Source organism: Hemitrygon akajei, chromosome 11 (assembly GCF_048418815.1).
Source record: "Hemitrygon akajei chromosome 11, sHemAka1.3, whole genome shotgun sequence".
Classification (NCBI taxonomy): domain Eukaryota; kingdom Metazoa; phylum Chordata; class Chondrichthyes; order Myliobatiformes; family Dasyatidae; genus Hemitrygon; species Hemitrygon akajei.
Genome location: NC_133134.1, coordinates 69919489 through 69938991, shown reverse-complemented (window position 1 = coordinate 69938991; position 19503 = coordinate 69919489). Strand labels below are relative to the sequence as shown.

The 19503-nt window shown below is 43.0% G+C and overlaps 1 protein-coding gene across 3 annotated transcripts in view; it reads right to left on the bottom strand.

Annotated features, from left to right (window-relative positions):
* Window positions 1-19503, bottom strand: part of grid2ipb (glutamate receptor, ionotropic, delta 2 (Grid2) interacting protein, b) — a 241121-nt gene that overhangs the window by 33443 nt on the left and 188175 nt on the right. For all 3 annotated transcript variants that reach the window (XM_073061062.1, XM_073061063.1, XM_073061064.1), the window contains 4 exons: window positions 18353-18549; window positions 9093-9248; window positions 1740-1826; window positions 1240-1369 (listed from right to left, as the gene is read on the bottom strand). In XM_073061062.1, coding sequence (XP_072917163.1) covers window positions 1240-1369; window positions 1740-1826; window positions 9093-9248; window positions 18353-18549 — 570 coding nt within the window. The remainder of the gene's footprint in view (window positions 1-1239; window positions 1370-1739; window positions 1827-9092; window positions 9249-18352; window positions 18550-19503) is intronic.

Sequence of the window (19503 nt, the reverse complement as noted above, 5' to 3'; positions counted from 1 at the left end):
ACCGCAGAAGAGCAGCTGAGACAACATGGACCTGGCTCTATGCTGTATAGCTCTATGACTTTCTGATGATGTTTTCACTTCTCACCCACACAAGAGCACGAGCACCCGGGAACCTTAACATCATTAGTTTCAAGTTTCAAGCCAACTTCAAGATGGCAGCGCAACGCAGCGCTCAGCGGCCACTCCAGGAATGAATATTTGTTATCTGTAAGTAGGGGCCGTGCGCCTGATTTGATGGGGACGGACGTGTGAAGCATGGAGGAACATCTGGTGGAACTTCTGAAATGCCTGTTTCGCTGCCGCTGCTACAGTGCGATCGGAGAAATCTCCGGGAGGAAGGCCCCGAATCCTCGGCTTTGCCTGTTGCTTGGCGGCCAGTGCTGGGGTCGAAGCGCTCGGCAGAGATGGTGCTCGGTGCTTGGTGTCGGAGGGCTGGTCGGAGGCTCAAAGTTTTCAGACGGACTCGGAGTTGGCTGTGGTCGGGGCTCCCAGAGTGCTGTATCGGCAAGCTGCGGCGCTGGAGGTTCATGGCAGGAAGAGTTTTTCTTCCTTCTACTGTCTGTGTGAGATGATGGGCTGTCGGGACTTTGAGACTTTCTTTAAAACCGTGACATGGACTGCACTTTATCAGATTACGGTATTGCTTTGCACTGTTGAAACTATGTGTTATAATTATGTGGTCTTTGTCAGTTAGTCTTTTATCAATTATGGTATTGCCTGCACTGTTGAAACTATGTGTTATAATTATGTGGTCTTTGTCAGTTAGTCTTTTATCAATTATGGTATTGCCTGCACTGTTGAAACTACATGTAACTATATGGTTTTGTGTATGTCTTGTAGCTTTAGGTTTGTCTGATGGGCTTGTAGTTCCTTTCTGGGGAACGTGCTAAGACGGTAGCGCGATATTGATACGCAGCAGCCTCTCCGGACTCTGGATTGGGGATTACCAAACGTTATGTGGTTTTTCTTGTGTGGTCTGTTTTGTGCTTTTTCGTGATATCATTCCGGAGAGCATTGTCTCATTTTTTAACTGCATTGTATTTGTGGTTTATAAATGACAATAAACTGAATCTGAATCTGAATCTGAATCTGAATCATTGTACAAATGGTGGAGGGTCAGAAAGGTTTATCACAAAGATTCAGGCCAAAGTGAAAGCTTTGCATGTTTAGATTATGGCATAATCCGAACACATCAATTATTCTTCTCAAGCAGAGTCTAATTACTGCTTAATAGCTGACCTTTTGCAGCAAGTGCCACTGTTGGAATCTCCTTGGCAAAACCCAGCAGCTCGGGAAAGTGCTGACCCAGTGATTTGGCAAGAATATGTAAAAATGTCGATTTCCCATCCACAGTCTTTGTGGTGTCAAGCTGGGAGAGAAACATAAGAAAGCTTCAAACACATTACATAATATGTAAATGAACCAGTTCTCTCCACTGCCCTAACAGAAATATACATGTTACACATCCCCTCCTCTCTCCCAATGAGCCCTGGCATTAACAACCCTTCACTTCATTTCATGATATCATCCCATCAACCCTCTCTCCACCCCACAACCCCTAACACCACTAATTAACCACTATCTACAGCAACCATTAATTGCTCCTCTCACCCTATATTTGCCAGGATCATCAACATAATTATTTATTTCTTACTTTTTTCCATTCGCTCAAGCACTCTGCCACTAACTCATTTCCTGATTACATTTGCACCCAGTTCTTGCTTAGTCAGGTCACTCACCTCTGTCAGGAAGTTAATTTTAAATCCTGTGGTTTTGGGACTTTTAGGCTGTCCATTATTGAGGTAATTTCCCATTGCAAGAACAAACTGTCAAAATACAGGTGAAAGAATGATTATTGAGCAAAAAAAGCAGTCCTTTATCATCTCTAATGAGTTTCTTGTGCATTATCCCTCCAGACTGTGAGACAATCCTTCTCCCAATAGATACACAGAGTTCCATCTGCAGGGGGCATACCTCACCAGTGAAATGGACACTTATACAGGCATAACAGAGATTCACAAAGTCACATAATGCATGCGAACATGAATCTATATACATAACTACTCAGCAAGACATGAAGATATACACGGACAGGGTGGTAGAGATAGGTCCACAAATGTAAAAACAAAAATGGATACTAACAGAGATTCATAGACACAAAGGATAATAGGCAGTGGGGGTGGGTGAGGAGATGCACATTGAATCACTGAGACAGAGAAAGAAAAGGAAGGAACTTGCCTTTACCATGCTGAGAACATCTGCAATTACTTCATTCAATAAAGCTGGCAAACAAAGCAACTAAATGAACAAGGCAAGATCTCATAAACCAACAGCAACATAATTTATCTTGACAGAGTTGATTGAAAGATTTATTGGCTTTGACATCACTCGGTTCTTCTTTTCTAAACACATCAGGAGGCACGATTTTTGAGAAGGACAGGGAAGAGAGAGAACATCCTGGATAGAGTGTTTTAAGAAATAACTGAGGCACTGCTGGGACTATTGTGGAATATTGGTAGCTCAGGGTGGCTATTTAGAAATTTGGTAATTTGCCAAACTTCGTAAAATGTCTGTAGGTGTTTTGGCTTAAATTGAGAAGCCATCATCAGTTCACAGTTGAGGGTGCTGTCTCCTCAGAATGCCAGCTTATATACTCCTCCAGGATCCAAATGGATATTGATTAGACGCTGTGATCCAGTTATCTGGTTCAAAACACTGTGAACAGTTGGCAGTAGAAGATTCTGATGGGCTAGCTTCGGGGGGTGGGGGGGGTAATTGGAAGTGTTTGCTTCACTGTCCAGATCCCAAGATTACCGCCGATTCATTGATTGCTGACATCATTGTTTCTCTTTTCTCCGCAAGGGTTCATACACCGGATCTATGTCAATGACTTAGTTGATGGATACTTCTGTAGAGAACCATACTTCAAGAAATTTTTGTTCTTTTCATGTTCTTGCTTGAGTCAAGATTCTGGCTGTCATGCAGCTGAAATGGTGTCCTCCTTCATCTTCATGTGCTGATACTAGTGAGAGCTGATCATGCCTTCTGCTTATTCACTGATGCTCATATAGCCTGGTTGATAGTTTTCTTCCTGTCTGACCAACGTAGTACTTGGTGCAATCACTACACTAGATTTTGTAGATAACATTTATCCTATCAGTAACATTTTGCTGCAATTTGAGCTTTGATAGGTTCCTCCTGAAAGTTGCAGCTGGTTTGTAAGCAACTGTGATATTGTGTTGCTGAAGCAGTTTGCTGTCACTTCCAAGGCATTCTTTATGTATGGCTATACAATTCGTTTATTCATTGTTTGTGTTTGTATATTTGGGTTTTTGACCTTGAGGTACCTTTGGACGAAGCTTTTTGGATATCCAATTGGAAACTACCAACCAGGCTACATGGCAATCAACCAAACTTCCAAACTACTGAGATTATTCCAAAGGCTACCAACAAATGGGAAGGATATTGTGAAACAATTTTTACAGATAAATTAAAGCCTTAGAAGAGATACATGGGGGATTTCAACTGAACAACTATAAACTGGAATAGGAATAACACAAGTTCAAAGAGACTGAGGAGTTCTGGCCCAACGAACAAAATAGCATTACTGGATAGCTCTGGGAAAAGAGCCCAGTCAGATGGAACAAATTTAAGTAGGCATTGGTCATAGAGGTCATAATATTATTATGAAACATATTATTATGTTGTTATTATTATTATTATTATTATTATTATTATGAAAAATAGTTTAGGTAAAAAAACTAAAATAATAACTATCAGTTGGAGGGTGATCAATTTCAATGAGATGAGGTCTGAAGTGTAAGCTGGAATTAAAGCCTGGCAGGTAATTGAACAATTAAGGTCAAGATATTTCAGTTAAGTACATCTCCATGAAAAAGGGGAGAGACATTAAGGACACATCCCTAACTGATCAAAAAGATAGAGAGTAAAACAGCAAGCACCTTAAAGACCACATTAGAGAAAGGGAACTGGATCATTTAGGTGTTGAAAGACAAGAGTTACATGAAGGCATTTACACCTCCTATATTGATTGGCATTTCCTTACTTCAAAAGGGGTAGAATTCTTCAATGGGGTAGAATTTTAAAGGACTCCTGACACATTATGTGGACAGGCCAACCAGAGGAGAGGCCATACTGGATCTAATAGTAGGTAATAAACCTGGTCAGGTTGATGACAGAGCATTTTGAAGACAGTAACCATAACCCCTAGGCCTTTAGGACAGCCATAGTTAAGGATAGGAACAGACAATATAGGTAAGTATTAACATAGGTAAGTATCAGGGGCAGCTAACTACAATGGCATTAGAAAGAACATGGGAACATAAATTAGAAACTGTTGTTCACAGCATAATTGTGAAGATTGTTCAGGGACCACTGGCACTGGGTTCTGCATAGGTCTGTCCCACTGAGACAACAGTTGACAAGAGAAGTGGAACATTTAGTCTAAAGGAATGAGGCGTACTTAAGGTTTAAACATAGAATAGTACAGCACATTACAGGCCCTTCGGCCCACAATGTTGTGCCGACCCTCAAACCCTGCCTCCCATATAGCCCCCCACCTTAAATTCCTCCATATACTTGTCTAGTAGTCTCTTAAATTTCACTAGTGTATCTGCCTCCACCACTGACTCAGGCAGTGCATTCCATGCACCAACCACTCTCTGAGTGAAAAACCTTCCTCTAATATCCCCCTTGAACTTCCCTCCCCTTACCTTAAAGCCATGTCCTCTTGTACTGAGCAGTGGTGCCCTGGGGAAGAGGTGCTGGCTGTCCACTCTGTCTATTCCTCTTAATATCTTGTACACCTCTATCATGTCTCCTCTCATCCTCCTTCTCTCCAAAGAGTAAAGCCCTAGCTCCCTTAATCTCTGATCATAATCCATACTCTCTAAACCAGGCAGCATCCTGGTAAATCTCCTCTGTACCCTTTCCAATGCTTCTACATCCTTCCTATACTGAGGCGACCAGAACTGGACACAGTACTCCAAGTGTGGCCTAACCAGAGTTTTATAGAGCTGCATCATTACATCACGTCTCTTAAACTCTATCCCTCGACTTATGAAAGCTAACAACCCATAAGCTTTCTTAACTACCCTATCTACCTGTGAGGCAACTTTCAGGGATCTGTGGACATGTACCCCCAGATCTCTCTGCTCCTCCACACTACCAAGTATCCTGCCATTTACTTTGTACTCTGCCTTGGAGTTTGTCCTTCCAAAGTGTACCACCTCACACTTCTCCGGGTTGAACTTCATCTGCCAATTCTCAGCCCACTTCTGCATCCTATCAATGTCTCTCTTCAATCTTCGACAATCCCCTACACTATCTACAACACCACCAACCTTCGTGTCGTCTGCAAACTTGCCAACCCACCCTTCTACCCCCACATCCAGGTCGTTAATAAAAGTCACAAAAAGTAGAGGTCCCAGAACAGATCCTTGTGGGACACCACTAGTCACAACGCTCCAATCTGAATGTACTCCCTCCACCACGACCCTCTGCCTTCTGCAGGCAAGCCAATTCTGAATCTACCTGGCCAAACTTCCATGGATCCCATGCCTTCTGACTTTCTGAATAAGCCTACCATGTGGAACCTTGTCAAATGCCTTACTAAAATCCATGTAGATCACATCCACTGCACTACCCTCATCTATATGCCTGGTCACCTCCTCAAAGAACTCAATCAGGCTTGTTAGGCACAATCTGCCCTTCACAAAGCCATGCTGACTGTCCCTGATCAGACCATGATTCTCTAAATGCCCATAGATCCTATCTCTAAGAATCTTTTCCAACAGCTTTCCCACCACAGATGTAAGGCTCACTGGTCTGTAATTACCTGGACTATCCCTACTACCTTTTTTGAACAAGGGGATTATTAAGGGATTGGACAAGATAGAGGCAGGAAATATGTTCCAGATGCTGGGAGAGTCCAGTACCAGAGGGCATGGTTTGAGAATAACGGGTAGGTCATTTAGGACAGAGTTAAGGAAAAACTTCTTCTCCCAGAGAGTTGTGGGGGTCTGGAATGCACTGCCTCAGAAGGTAGTGGAGGCCAATTCTCTGGATGCTTTCAAGAAGGAGCTAGATAGGTATCTTATGGATAGGGGAATCAAGGGATATGGGGACAAGGCAGGAACCAGGTATTGATAGGAATTGATCAGCCATGATCTCAAAATGGCGGTGCAGGCTCGAAGGGCCGAATGGTCTACTTCTGCACCTATTGTCTATTGTCTATTGTCTATTTGCCTCCCTCCAATCCTCCGGTACCATTCCCGTGGACAATGAGGACATAAAGATCCTAGCCAGGGGTTCAGCAATCTCTTCCCTTGCCTCGTGGAGCAGCCTGGGGAATATTCCATCAGGACCCGGGGACTTATCCGTCCTAATGTATTTTAACAACTCCAACACCTCCTCTCCCTTAATATCAACATGCTCCAGGAAGTGCAGGAACAGGCTTTAGGATGTGAAAATCAAACAGGGCTCTTGAGAGTTATAAGGTAGCCAGGAAGGAGCTTAAAAAGGGACTCAGGAGAGCTAAGACACATGAAAAGGCCTTGGTGAGTATGATTAAGGAAAACCCCAAAGCATTCTGCAAATACATGAGAGACAGGAGGATGATTAGAGTGAGGGTAGGGCCACTCTGGGATAACGGGGGCAGCAAGGTAGCATAGTGGCTAGCACAACACTATTATAGTGGCAGTGACTAGTGTTCAACTCCTGCCGCTGTCTGGATGGAGTTTGTACAGTATGCTGTCCTAGTGACTGTATGAGTTTCCTTCGGGTTCTTCAGTTTCCTCTCACATTGCAAAGATAGCAAACAGGTTAGTAGGTTAATTGGTCACATAGGTGTAATTGGGCGGCGTGAGATTGTTGGGCCAGAAGGGTCTGTTACTGTGCTGTATCTGCAAATAAATTAAAATAAAATAAAGGGGGAAACTGTGCCTGGAGGTGGAGGAAACAGGGGAGATCTTTAATGAACACTTTGTTCACCAGGGAGAGGGACTTTTTGGCTTTGTACGTCCACTGTTCCATGACTAGACTGCTTTTCAGGAAGTCTGATCACTTGGTTGTCCCCCTACCTACATAGAGGCAGAAGCTAAGATGCAAGGTTCCAGACATATGGACAAAGAAGTGGTCGCGGGCAGCTCCAGGATTGCTGTAAGTCGGTGGACTGGGCCAAGTCCAATGACTCATCAAAGAATCTGAGCGAACACACCACAGTGGTCATGGTGTCACCACAAAATCATTCAGAGTTTCCCCTGGATAACTATGAGATCCACAATCTGCTGAGGGTCAGAACAGTGGCATTCAGGTCCAGTGACCAAGTCAGATATAAGAGATCAAGTATGATCTCCAGAAAGCAATCTCACATACGAAGTGGCAATTCTGGACTGAAATTGAATCACAGAAGAATACTCGACAGCTATGGTGGTGAAGAATCACCATATAGGAGGGAGATTGAACATTTGGCTGAGTGGTGCCACAACCACCACCTCTTACTCAATGTCAGCAAGACAAAAACCTGATTATTGACTTCAGGTGGAAGAAACTGCAGTACCATGAGCCAATCCTCAACAGGGGATCAGAGGTGAAGAGGGGAAGCAACTTTATAGTCCTTGGTGTTTTCACTTCAGTAGATCTGTCCTGCACCCAGCACGTAAGAGCAATTACGAAAAAGCACAGCAGTGCCTCTACTTCCTTAGAAGTTTGCAAAGATTTGGCATGACATCTAAAACTTTGACAAACTTCTATAGATCTATGGCTATAGAACGCAGGGTTAATGGTAGGGTTCTTAGCAGTATGAAGGAAGAGATAGTTCTTGGAGTTCGTGTCCAAGTTCATTCAAAGTTGCCATGCGAGTTGATAGGGTTGTTAAAAAGCTGTATGGTGTGTTGACCTTCACTAGTCAAGGAATTGAGTTTAAGAGGCATGAGGTAATGTTACAGCTCCATAAAAACCCTGGTTGGACCACTGTTAGAATATCGTGTTCAATTCTGGGCTCCTCTTTATAGAAAGGATGTGGAAACCTTAGGGGGGGTACAGAGGAGATTTACCAGAATGTTGCCTAGTCTAGAGGGCATGCCTTATGAAGACAGATTAAACGACTATGGACTTTTCTATTCGAAGCAAAGGAGGAAGAGATCTGACTTGATAGAAGTGTATAAATGATAAGAGGCATAGATAGCGTGAATAGCCAGAGAGTTTTGCCCAGGATGGAACTGGCTTCTAACAGGGAGTATAACTTTATACTGATTGAAGGAAAATATAGGAGTGATGTCAGAAGTAAGTGCTTTACAAAGAAAGTACTTTAGAGGGAATTACATTAGAGGCAATTAAGAAACTCTTTGACAGGTACATGGATGAAAGAAAATTGGGGGGATATATAGGAGGGAAAGGTCAGATTGATCTTAGAGTAGTTTAAAAGGTTGGCATGACATCGTGGGCTTAAGGTCCTGTACTGCTGTAATGTTCTATGTGATATGTTCTAGAAGAAGTTGTAATTGAAATTCTGGATGGGCTAAAAATTAATAATGAATTTATTGGAAATTCTAGCTATATAATGCAGATATGTCCCCTGATCCAAATGGAAAATACCCTAGGTTGCAGAAGGAAATAAGGGAGGAAATAGCAGAGGCCCTAACTCTAATCTCCTGTAGATGGGAGAAGTTTGAGCATTGAGATAAATTTGGTTAGGTAACAGAAAACTCAGAGAATTAGCAGAAGATTGCTTTTAGGACAGGAGGATAATACACAAGGCATCTCCTCAGGAGTGTGTAATGAAACCATTGTTTTTAAAAATATTTATTAATGACTTCAACATATAGGAAACAATTTCACAATCTGCAGTTGACATAAATCTTGGAAGTTTAGTGAGCTGGGAGAAGGCAGTAACAGATACAGACTAGTGAAACGGGCATATGGGAAGCAGATAAAATTTGATGCTGAGCAATGCAAAGTGCAATATGTTGGCTGCTGATTATAGGTATATGGTTTCCAGCAGCTCCAACCTAACAGTTCAGCCACAGAGATATGAATTGCAGCCTATTTATCTGCCAGAATTCATTTCTTACCTCCAGAATTTTTGCAAGTTTCTTGCCACTTTTCAGTTCCACTGAGGCCTTGTAGATACACTGCAGCCCAGCCTTAATCTCCTCTGTCTTCTCCTGCAATGTGATCTTGAAATGCAAGCTTCTCAGTCTGAGTTTGTACTCCTTCACTGACAACATCTACACATTCAAGGATGCAGAAAGAAAGGCTTTTCATGAATGTCTACATCTTTTGGTCAAAGGTATGAAGCAGGTACACACATTTTCCTCTCCTTGTCAATAGCTGCTGATACCTGAGGATATACAGTGAATATTTAGGGTACTGATTTTTCAAGATGAAACCCTGTGATGCCATTCCTCTCTCCTCACTTTTTTTTAAGAGCCTGCTTAAAATTTACCTTCTCAAGTACACTATTTATCACCTACAGTGAAATGTTTTGCAACAATTCTTTCCATTAAATGTGGTGCTATTTAAAGTAAGGAAAGTAATAATTACAGGGAGAGGTAATCACGCCTTAATACAGCAAATAACTAAACAAAAAGTAATGTGCTATTGTCAATGAGATGGCAGCAAAGATTATCAGAAAATAAATGTTAGAAGTCAGATTTACAGTACCTCTGGAACTTAATGGGGTCAGACCATAAAAAAATCTGGACCACAGATATCACCCCCAATTATCTTTCTGGTGAGTATAACTATCTGGATTACACAAGGGTTCCAAGCACTGTCTATAGAGCAAAATTGCCATAAGTTGTAAATGCTGTCAGCTGAGATTGCAAAAGTTGCACTGATAGATTCATTAGTTTCAGACTAATACATATCTTGATTAATTTTAGATCTAATTTTATGTTAGTTAATTAAAATAGATCTGTACCACAGATTTAAAACATGTTGGACCATGAAGCTGCTGACCACAGAACATCAGACCAAAGAGTTTAAATGTTTACTAAGTAGAACATGTGTAGCTCATTCAAATTCATGTTGTATTGCCCAGTTACACTATGGTTAATCTGCAGCTTAATCCCTTTTCCACACCTTAAGTGGCTTTGCACAATGCCACAGAGTTGTACAGCAAAGGAACAGGCTCTATGGCCTGATACATCCATTCCAGACTTATTACTCATCTACATTAACCCTATTTGCTCACATACGAACAGTATCCTTTTATGCCTTGTCTATTTAAGTGAATCTATGAGCACAATGGTCTCAGAGTGTGGGCTTTAGTGAGGTGGGTGACTGCTGAGTAGCGGGATGGGTGAGGAGGATGACTGGCAAGGAGGATAACCAGTAAAGAGACAGTTAATCAGCAGCAGTTGGGTCATAGAGACATAGAGCACTACAGCACAGAATCAGGCCATTTGGCCCATTTAAAGCAGGCTTCAGTCATCATGACTCATTAGGCAATTGGCAAAGGCAGCACACAATAATGTAGCAGTTTGCACAACACTATTACAGTTCAGGGCATCACAGTTTGGAGTTCAATTCCGGCATCCTCCGTAATTCCCTGTGGAATGCACGGGTTTTCCCTGGGTGCTCCAGTTTCCTCCCACAGTCCAAAGACTTACTGGGTAGGAAAGTTGGTCATTGTAAATTGTCCCATGATTAGGTTATGGTTAAATCAGGATTGTCGGGGACTGTAGATTGGGAAGGGTCTACTCCATACTGTATCACTAAGTAAATTTAAAAAAGAAGATAATTTTAAACTGTGCGGGCATTGTGGGAGTGACCCATGTTAGATGAGAGGGTTTGAGATTTGGCTCAAGAGGTTTAAGCAAGAACAGGTGAAGGCTAAGCCAAGTTCCTGATAAGTTTCTTTTGTTTTTGTCTATTACTGCATAGCTAATGCAGTGAGCATGGATCCAGGGTGAGTGGGGTGTTGTTCATGTCAGATGTAGGAATTCTAGGAGACCTCCAGTCTCCCTGATGACTTTATCTGTGTGACTTGCATCCAGGGGCAGCTTCTTACAAAGAGCGTTAGAGAACTAGAGCTGCAGCTGGATGACCTGCAGGAGAATGAGGAAGAGTTAGATAAAATCTTCAGCAAGGCAGTCGCCCCTAAGTTGCAAGAGGCAGGTAGCTGGGTGACTGTCTGGAGAGGTTAAGGGAATATGCAGGCAGTGCAGAGTACCACTGTAGCCATTCCCCCTCAATAACAAGTATACCACTTTACATACTGTTGGTGGAGCGGGGAATGTCACAGCAATCAGGTGTCTCAGCTTCTGTGTGGCTCAGAAGGGAAGAAAAGGTGTAGTGGTGGTATGGGATTCAACAGCTAGCAGACAGGAGGTTCTGGGGATATGAAAGAGACACCTGGATGGTATGTTGCCTCCCAGGTGCTAGGGTCTGGGATGCCTCAGATTAGGTCCACAGTATTCTAAAGGGGAGGGTGAGCAGCAAGAAGTTGTGGTACATATTGCTACCCACAACATAGGTAGTAAAAGGAATGCAGCCCTGAAGAGAGAATATAAGGAGCTAGCACACTGTCCCCCTAAGCTGCGGGGATGCAGAGCTGCGCTGTAACTGAAATGCTTAAATGCTTTTGCGCACATAGCCTTTGTGGCCACACAGTTAGAATTTTCTTTGGCAATGTTAATTTTGAAATTATACTAATATAATTTTGAAATATATGTTAACATAATTGTGAAATACTCTGTAATTAATTGTGTTAATGAATATCATCCATAAATATTTAAAATAATAAATATACCACAAACTTTACTTTGAAATATTTTAGAGCTTCAGCATATTTATGTTATCAGTGTTTCAAGTTACAACACTGTTACAAATTGCAACAACCACTTATTGGAGTGACACAGTGAAAGACCTGCTTGTATCTATAAATTCTAATGTCAATACTGCGCCTATTATTCAATCCATTCACTTGGATAATAAATTTCTGCACAATGAGTTAAGAGAATGGCAAGCTTTTGGCCGTATTGTTATTGTAAATGCAACCATTTTTGAATTTGGAAAAGAGAACGTTGCTACTTTTACAAACTACAACAAAAATTTTGCCTCAAAAATATTGCAGCAATACTGTGATTTCAAATTTGTCATTTCGGAGAAAGTTAAGTCTGGTTCAATTAAGATGTTCACTGATATGTTGAACCACATGCTTAGAAATAAATAATTTGAAGAACTGTCAGTTCGTTGACATCGTTGGAACAGTTTAAACTTCTAATGATGGCTGCGAACGTGGATTCAGTCTTATGAATTCAATCAAATGTAAATCCAGAACAGACTAGAAGTGGATTATTTGGATAATATGTATCTTTAATATGAGGATTAAGATGTATCTTTCATCTGGATGTTAAATTTATCTAGACAGTGTTTATAGACAATGGATTTGTAATAAAGATAGGTGAGAAAAAGTTAACATGAAAGATTTTCTTTGTTGTACTCTATTTCATTATACCCCTCAATAAATAAATAAATTCAGAAGTATGTATTTTTTTCAATTTTCATTCTAAAATATTCATAGTATGCATATTACAAAAAAAACATTTAAAGTACTGTGCAGTTTTCTGGCCATGTAAAAATGTACTGCTCAGAGCAATGGTTTATCTGTGCAGATGTAGAGGAAATGTTGTTCAGGACGCTAAAAAGGACCTCAAGGGTAGCAATCACTTGAATGCTGCCTCTGACACACATCAGTGAGGGTGAGAACAGGATCATTCCAGAAAAGAATGATCACTTTGTTGTTGGGTATGTTCCGGGCCACCCAGCAGTCACTGGGAGCTAGGAGAATAGGTAGGTAATTCAGAGAGGTGTTAGAGGCTCTGTGGTCGGAGGATTCAGCCTCCCCATTATTAACTGGATAATTAATGTATTAACCAATTAGAGAGGGTAGTTCCAAGGTTGACATAGCCGGAGGTGGTAATGAGGATAAGCTCTCACTACCTATAAAGTGCTTCCATATGGCTTGCATCTCAAATAGCCTCTGTCAACCAAGTCCAGCTCCCGGCCTTCACGTGGCAGAACTGTTCCTACCAATGGGAGAAGGGGCAAAGGCGGGTCTCTGGCGCCTCAAAACCAGATGCTTCAGGCAGGTGGGGCTCGTTAGTCCTGGTCGACTGTCTACCTAGGAGAAGGAAAACTCTGAATTTAAAACCTCTGCTACCTTGCGGCCACACCCAATCATGGGAAAGGCTATGGGAGTAAACCCTGAGAAGAAATCTGGAGCCGGAGTCCAGTAAGCGGTCAATAGGGAGGACTTCATCAATCTATTGTCGGGCAACTCCTGCAGCCGAAGAGGCCACCATGTGTAACGATCTTCATGCCTGTGGGTCCTGACCTCCGAGGCTGAGAGAGTGGGACTGTCTCCATGCTAAGGCTTTTTCACTATAATATCTTTCACGCACAGGCCCTTGTGTTGTGCATCTTTGTCTTCTTTCTCTCTTCAAAAGTCCTATGGCGATGGGAGAGCAGCAAACCAACAGGTGGAGGTGACCACTGATTTGCAGTTTCAAAACCTGCATGTAGGCGGCCCTTGGACAGATGGTCGTTCTCCTCTGAACCCAGGGCAGTAGGGGAGTCCAGCAGCATCCAGGGTGATTGGGCAGCCCTTTTTAGGACAGCGCTGCCCACCCTGTAATCAGGGAGGGGCCTAGAAAAGGTGGCCTAAACATCGCCTGCCCTAGATCATCTGGCTAGTTAACCGCGACTGACGGATCACCCAATCATTGCGGTCAAAATCAAAATCAAAAGAAAAAGATTCTCCGTCTAGGAGCATGGAACGTTCGCACCTTAATGGATAAGGAAAACACTGCAAGACCTGAAAGGAGAACAGCTCTCATTGGTAAAGAAATTGCTCACTACAACATTGACATCGCAGCACTGAGCGAAACCAGGGTTGCAGATGAGGGATCCATCACTGAGCTTGCCAGCGGCTACGACTTCTTCTGGAGTGGAAGGGTGCAGAACAAAGACAGGATCCACGGAATGGGCTTCACCATAAGGAGTACCCTGATGAAACAGCTCCCTGACCTGCCTGTTGGCACCAGCGAAAGATTGATGAAGCTACGTCTGCCCCTCAGCCAAAATCAACATGCAACTATTATTAGTGCCTATGCCCCCACCCTGACCAGCCCTACTGAAACCATAGAGCAGTTTTATGCCGACCTTGACTCCATCCTGCACTCAGTGCCGGCCAGTGATAAGCTGATCTTGCTGGGAGATTTTAATGCCTGAGTCGGCCAAGACCATGATCAGTGGAGTGGAGTGCTCAGCAGGCACGGAGTCGGGAAGATGAACAGCAATGGCCTTCTGCTTCTCAGCAAATGTAAAGAGTATGACCTCACTATCACGAACACAGTGTTCAGAATGGCCAACAAATTCAAGACAACATGGATGCACCCTAGATCCAAACAATGGCATCTGATCGATTACGTCATTGTCCGTCAATGTGACATCCGAGACGTAGTCATCACATGAGCCATGCGAGGAGCAGAGTGTTGGACGGGCCACAGAGTCCTCTGCACTACACTCATGCTACACATCGTTCAATCTCACAAAAAGCGTCCAAAGGCAGTACGGCCATCCTTTAACACCTCCAAATTTCAGCACCCTCCGTGTCTACGCGAATTTCAAAATACTCTTAAACAGAAACTATCAACAAACCAGCCACTCACGGGTAACCCAATCCAGAAATAGAGCCATTTCAAAAATGCTATAACTGAAATGGCAAAATCAACCCTAGGCCGCAGAAAGCGGCCAAGATTGGTTCAATGAGAATAGCACCATCATCGATGACCTACTCACCAAGAAGAGCAAGGCATTCAAAGAATGGCAGGATGACCCCAACTCCACCTGCAAAAAGGACAGAAGAGGTACAAGGACAACCTCAAGACAAACCTTAAGTGGGCCAAACTCCAGCCCCGCGATCTCGAACACACTGCTGCTGATCAGTCCAAGTGGCACAATCTATGCTCCAAGGCAGCAAACAACTTCCAAGCCAACTGGCACATGCAGCGCCTCAAGGCGAGTCAAGAAAGACACAGGAAGGCGTCCGCTCCTGCCCCAACAGGCTGTGCTTCTTGCCCCATCTGCGACCATATCTGCGCTTCGGACTTCAGCCTCAGAAGTCATATCCACAGATGTTGACTGCGCAACACATTCATCTTCCTCGGACTTCGAGAGACCACTACTAGACTAGAGGGTAGTATTTTTTAAAGTAAATCCAGGAGAACAACAAGCCAGTATGTACATAGTTTTACTAGAGATGGGGCAGTACTGGACCTGATCATAGGGAATGAAGCCAGGAAAATAGTTGAAGTGTCTGTTGGATGGGTACTCTGGGGAGAGTGATTACTACTCTGTAAGTTTTAAGGTAGCTATGGAAAAGAATAAGGATGGTCAGAAATTATTGTGCTGGAGTGGAGGAAGACCAGCTTCAATATCATAAACACAAGAGTCTGCAGGTGCTGCTTAAGACTTGTCCTGGCAAAAACAAACTGGGAACAGCTACTCAAGGGGGAATCTGAAAGTAAAAATAAATGAGAGTTTAGGACCAAAATGTTCCTGTGAGGATGGAAGGTAAGGACAGTGGCTCCAGAAAACCCTGGATTCAAGGGTTATCAAGAGTCTGATAAAATAAAGACACAGATGGCATATATAAAACAAATACAATAGGAGAGTGCAGGAAGAGTACTTAAAATTAATTAGGAGGACAATTCTCCTACTGCGACTCCATTTTGTTCCCTCCCTCGACTCAGTCTCTTCCTACCTGTATCTGTGACGCTTTCCATCACTTTCAGTTTCCTGGCCCTGATTGCCTTATTTTCACTGTGCATGTCTAATCCCTATACAATTCCATTCCCCATCAGGAAGACCTTAAAGGTCTTTCTTGACAATAGACCTGGCCAGTTCCCTTCCACCACCATCCTCTTCCATTTGCCCTGCTACACTTGCCTCTACACTTCCTCCCATACTATCTTTCAGGGTTCCAAGTAATCCTTCCTACTGAGGCAACCATTTCCTGTGGGTCTGTTAGGATTATCTACTGTATCTGGTGCTCTTGATGCAGCCCCCTCTACATTGGAGAGAACGACGCAGACTGGGGGCACCACTTCATTGCATACCTCTGCCCTATCCATCACAAAAGGCAAGAACTCCTAGTGGCTACCCATTTCAATTTGACTTCCCATTCCCATTCTGACAAGTCTGTCCATGGCATTCCCTACTATCACAATGAGGCCAAACTCAGGTTGGAGGAGCAACAACTCAACTCCATCTGGATACCCTTCAACCTGATGGCATGAACAATGATTTATCTACACCCACTCCTCTCTTCTCCCTTGTTGCATTTCCCTTTCTGGTTCCCTCTCTCTCCTCTTCCCTTCTCTTCATCTGCCCATCACCTCCCTTTGGTTCCCCTCCTCCTTCCTTTTCTTCCATGGTCCACTGCCCTCTCCCATTAGATCCCTTCTTCAGCCTACCCTTTACCTCTTCCATCTATCATCTCCCAGCTTCGTACTTCACTCCCCACCCACCTTACCTCACCTGCTCTCAACTATCACCTGCCAGTTTTTACTCCTTCCCCTCCCCCTAACTTCTTAGTCTGGCTTCCAACCCCTTCCTTCCTTTCCAAATGAAGGATCTAGCATGAAACATTGACTGTTTATTCCCTTTCATAGATGCTAGCTGACTTAATGAGTTCCTCCAGTGTGGTGAACTACATATACCTGTCTGGACACCCCCCCCCCCCCCCTGCTGACTGCTCCTGTGGCTCCTCCCACAGACCCCTGTATAAAGGTGATTGGAGGCACTGCTCCTCCCTCAGTCTCCAGGATGTTGTGTGGTGGTCTCTTGCTGCTGACGGTGCTTTCTTCCAGCTAATAAAAGCCTGTCTCGACTCACGTCTCCGAGAGTTATTGATGGTGCATCATCCAGCATTTTGTGTGTGTGGCTTAGGAGAACAAAGAGAGCCCACAAAATATCACAGGCAGAAAAGATTATGGAAAATTCCAAGGCACTTTATATGAAGTGCAAAAGAGTAATCAGAGAAAGAGTAAAGTACATGACTGTATTATCGGTATCCATGGGATCTGATGGGATGTGTCCCACCTTGTTATGGGAACTAATGGAAGAAATTATTATGATCCTGACAGAGATATTTAAATATTCACCAGTCATAGCTGAGGCATCAGATGACTGGACAACAGCAAATTTGGCATTTGTTTTTAAGAAGGACAGCAAGGATAAGGTTGGTAATTACAGTCCAATGAACTGAACATTGGTGGTGGGGAAGTTTATAAAAAAAGTTGGTGTAACTACAATGTTGTAAGACAGATTCATGATAAGAAATGCTTAGAGGGATTAGGGCCAAATACAAGCATATGAGATCAATTAAGATAGGCTCCTTGATTGGGATGGGCAAAATGGACTGAAAGGCCTGTTACCATATTATGAAACACTATGAGTCCATGATCACCTTAAATGGGAAATATAGTACATGGATACTAAGCAAGGACAACCCCAACAGGAGGGAGTCTAACAACTTATTCAATTATTTTATTGTTCAGAACAATTAACAATTTGGAGGGGGGGGGGTGACATGATAGCATAATGGTTAGTGCAACACGTTTACAGAGCCAGCAACTTGAGTTCAGTCCCCGCCGCTGTTTGTAAGGAGTTCATACATTCTCTCTGTGACTGTTGCGTTTCCTACCACAGTCCAAAGATGTACTAGCTAGTGGGTAATTGGGCATTGTAAGTTGTCCTGTGATTCAGCTAGAATTGGTGGGTTACTGGGTGGAAGGACCTGTTCTGCTCTACATCTCAAAATTTAAAAAAAACATTTGAAGCTGCTCTTGAAAAGGTGGGAATCAGATAATGATTTGAGCTATTCCAGCTCTTCTGATGAATACACTCCTACAACATAGTTAAACCAGAACATTTAATTTGCACCTCATCTACTTTCCTAAACATTCACTCCCACCATCATCAGGGTAGTATGTTACAGTATAAGTTCAAGAAGATGCATCATCACCATCCCAAGAGCAATTAAAAATGGAAATAAATATTGACCTTATCAGAAATAAATACATCCTACACATGAGAAAATAATTTAAAAAACAATCTCAAAAGATATGTCAGATAAGAGAATGACAGGTTTTTACAACCCACTTCTTCACATCACCCTCCAATATCATTGTTCTAATTTGATGACTAAACTTTCTTGTTCTGATTTTCTGGCACCAGGGGGAATACTTTCCATGTCTTCTCTCAGCTCTAAAGCAAAGGACAGGCTGCAGAGGATCATAGAAGTTTCTCCAAGACCTACCTCCAAAGCAAACTGGTCTGGCTCACTTAGTTTACTGGGATCGTCTGAATGCTGACTGAAGTTCTTCAACTCTTCCTCATCAGGGGCATACAGCAGCAACTGTTTTATGTGGGATGGCTCCAGACGATCATTCTCCATTGTCATGAGGATCTGGCGGAGCTCTAGAGCTGAGAGCTTCAGGTGGGCAATGAGAATTGCTATTAGAAATGGAAGCACAGAACAATTAGTCAATACAAAATTTAATGAGCCAAAGTTGAAAATGACTGAATAAAAACTAACAACTATCTACTGGAGACTGCAATGCTCGCAATTCACTCTTAGAGATACAACATAGAAACAGACCTTTCAGCCCATCAAGTCCATGCTAGTCATCAGCCACCCATTGTACTCCAGTCCTACACTAATCCCATTCTTAATTTTCCCATATTGTCATCAAATGTCATTGTACCACATTCTGGGGACAATTCCATGGCCAATTAACCTAACAATGAGCAACCCTATGGAATATGGGAGGAATCTGGAGCACCGGTGGAACCCTACCCAGTCACAGGGAGAGCATGGAAATTCAAGTCATATAGCACTAGAAGTCAGGATTGAGCAGAAGTCCCTGGCAGTGCAAGGCAGTGGCTCTACTAGCTGTGTCACTGTGCAGTCCTTCTGTGTTCCTTCCCAATACCATGTCATAATTTTTCAATCTGTTTGTGCCCAGATCTTCTTGTGCAAGGAGATCCGAAATATTTCTTTCCCTGCACTGTCCACTTTCTCCTTCAATTCACTCAGAACCCAATCATTCTCAGCACCAGTTTCTCCCTCCTTCCATATTTAACTCCCAATACACCAGATTCACTCTCAGTATGTCTGTCTCTGGGTCTCTGGAGCCATGAGGCAACAGCTCTACCTGCTGTACCGCTATGCCAGTCTATCCTCAGACTCCAGTTCTCTGCTTGCCTAGGTTCCATCCTTTTCAGAGATTTGGGAGCAAAAAGAATGTGGGCCTGGGATTTTGGTTTTATTACTGTCCAAATTTCTAACCCTCACTGACCACTTTTCAAACTCAGCTCTAGGAGTCAGATTCAGGAAATGCATTACTTCACGGAAGGGAGGGTATGATGTTTTATCCAAAAGGAAGTGTTAGGTGAATTTATATTTAA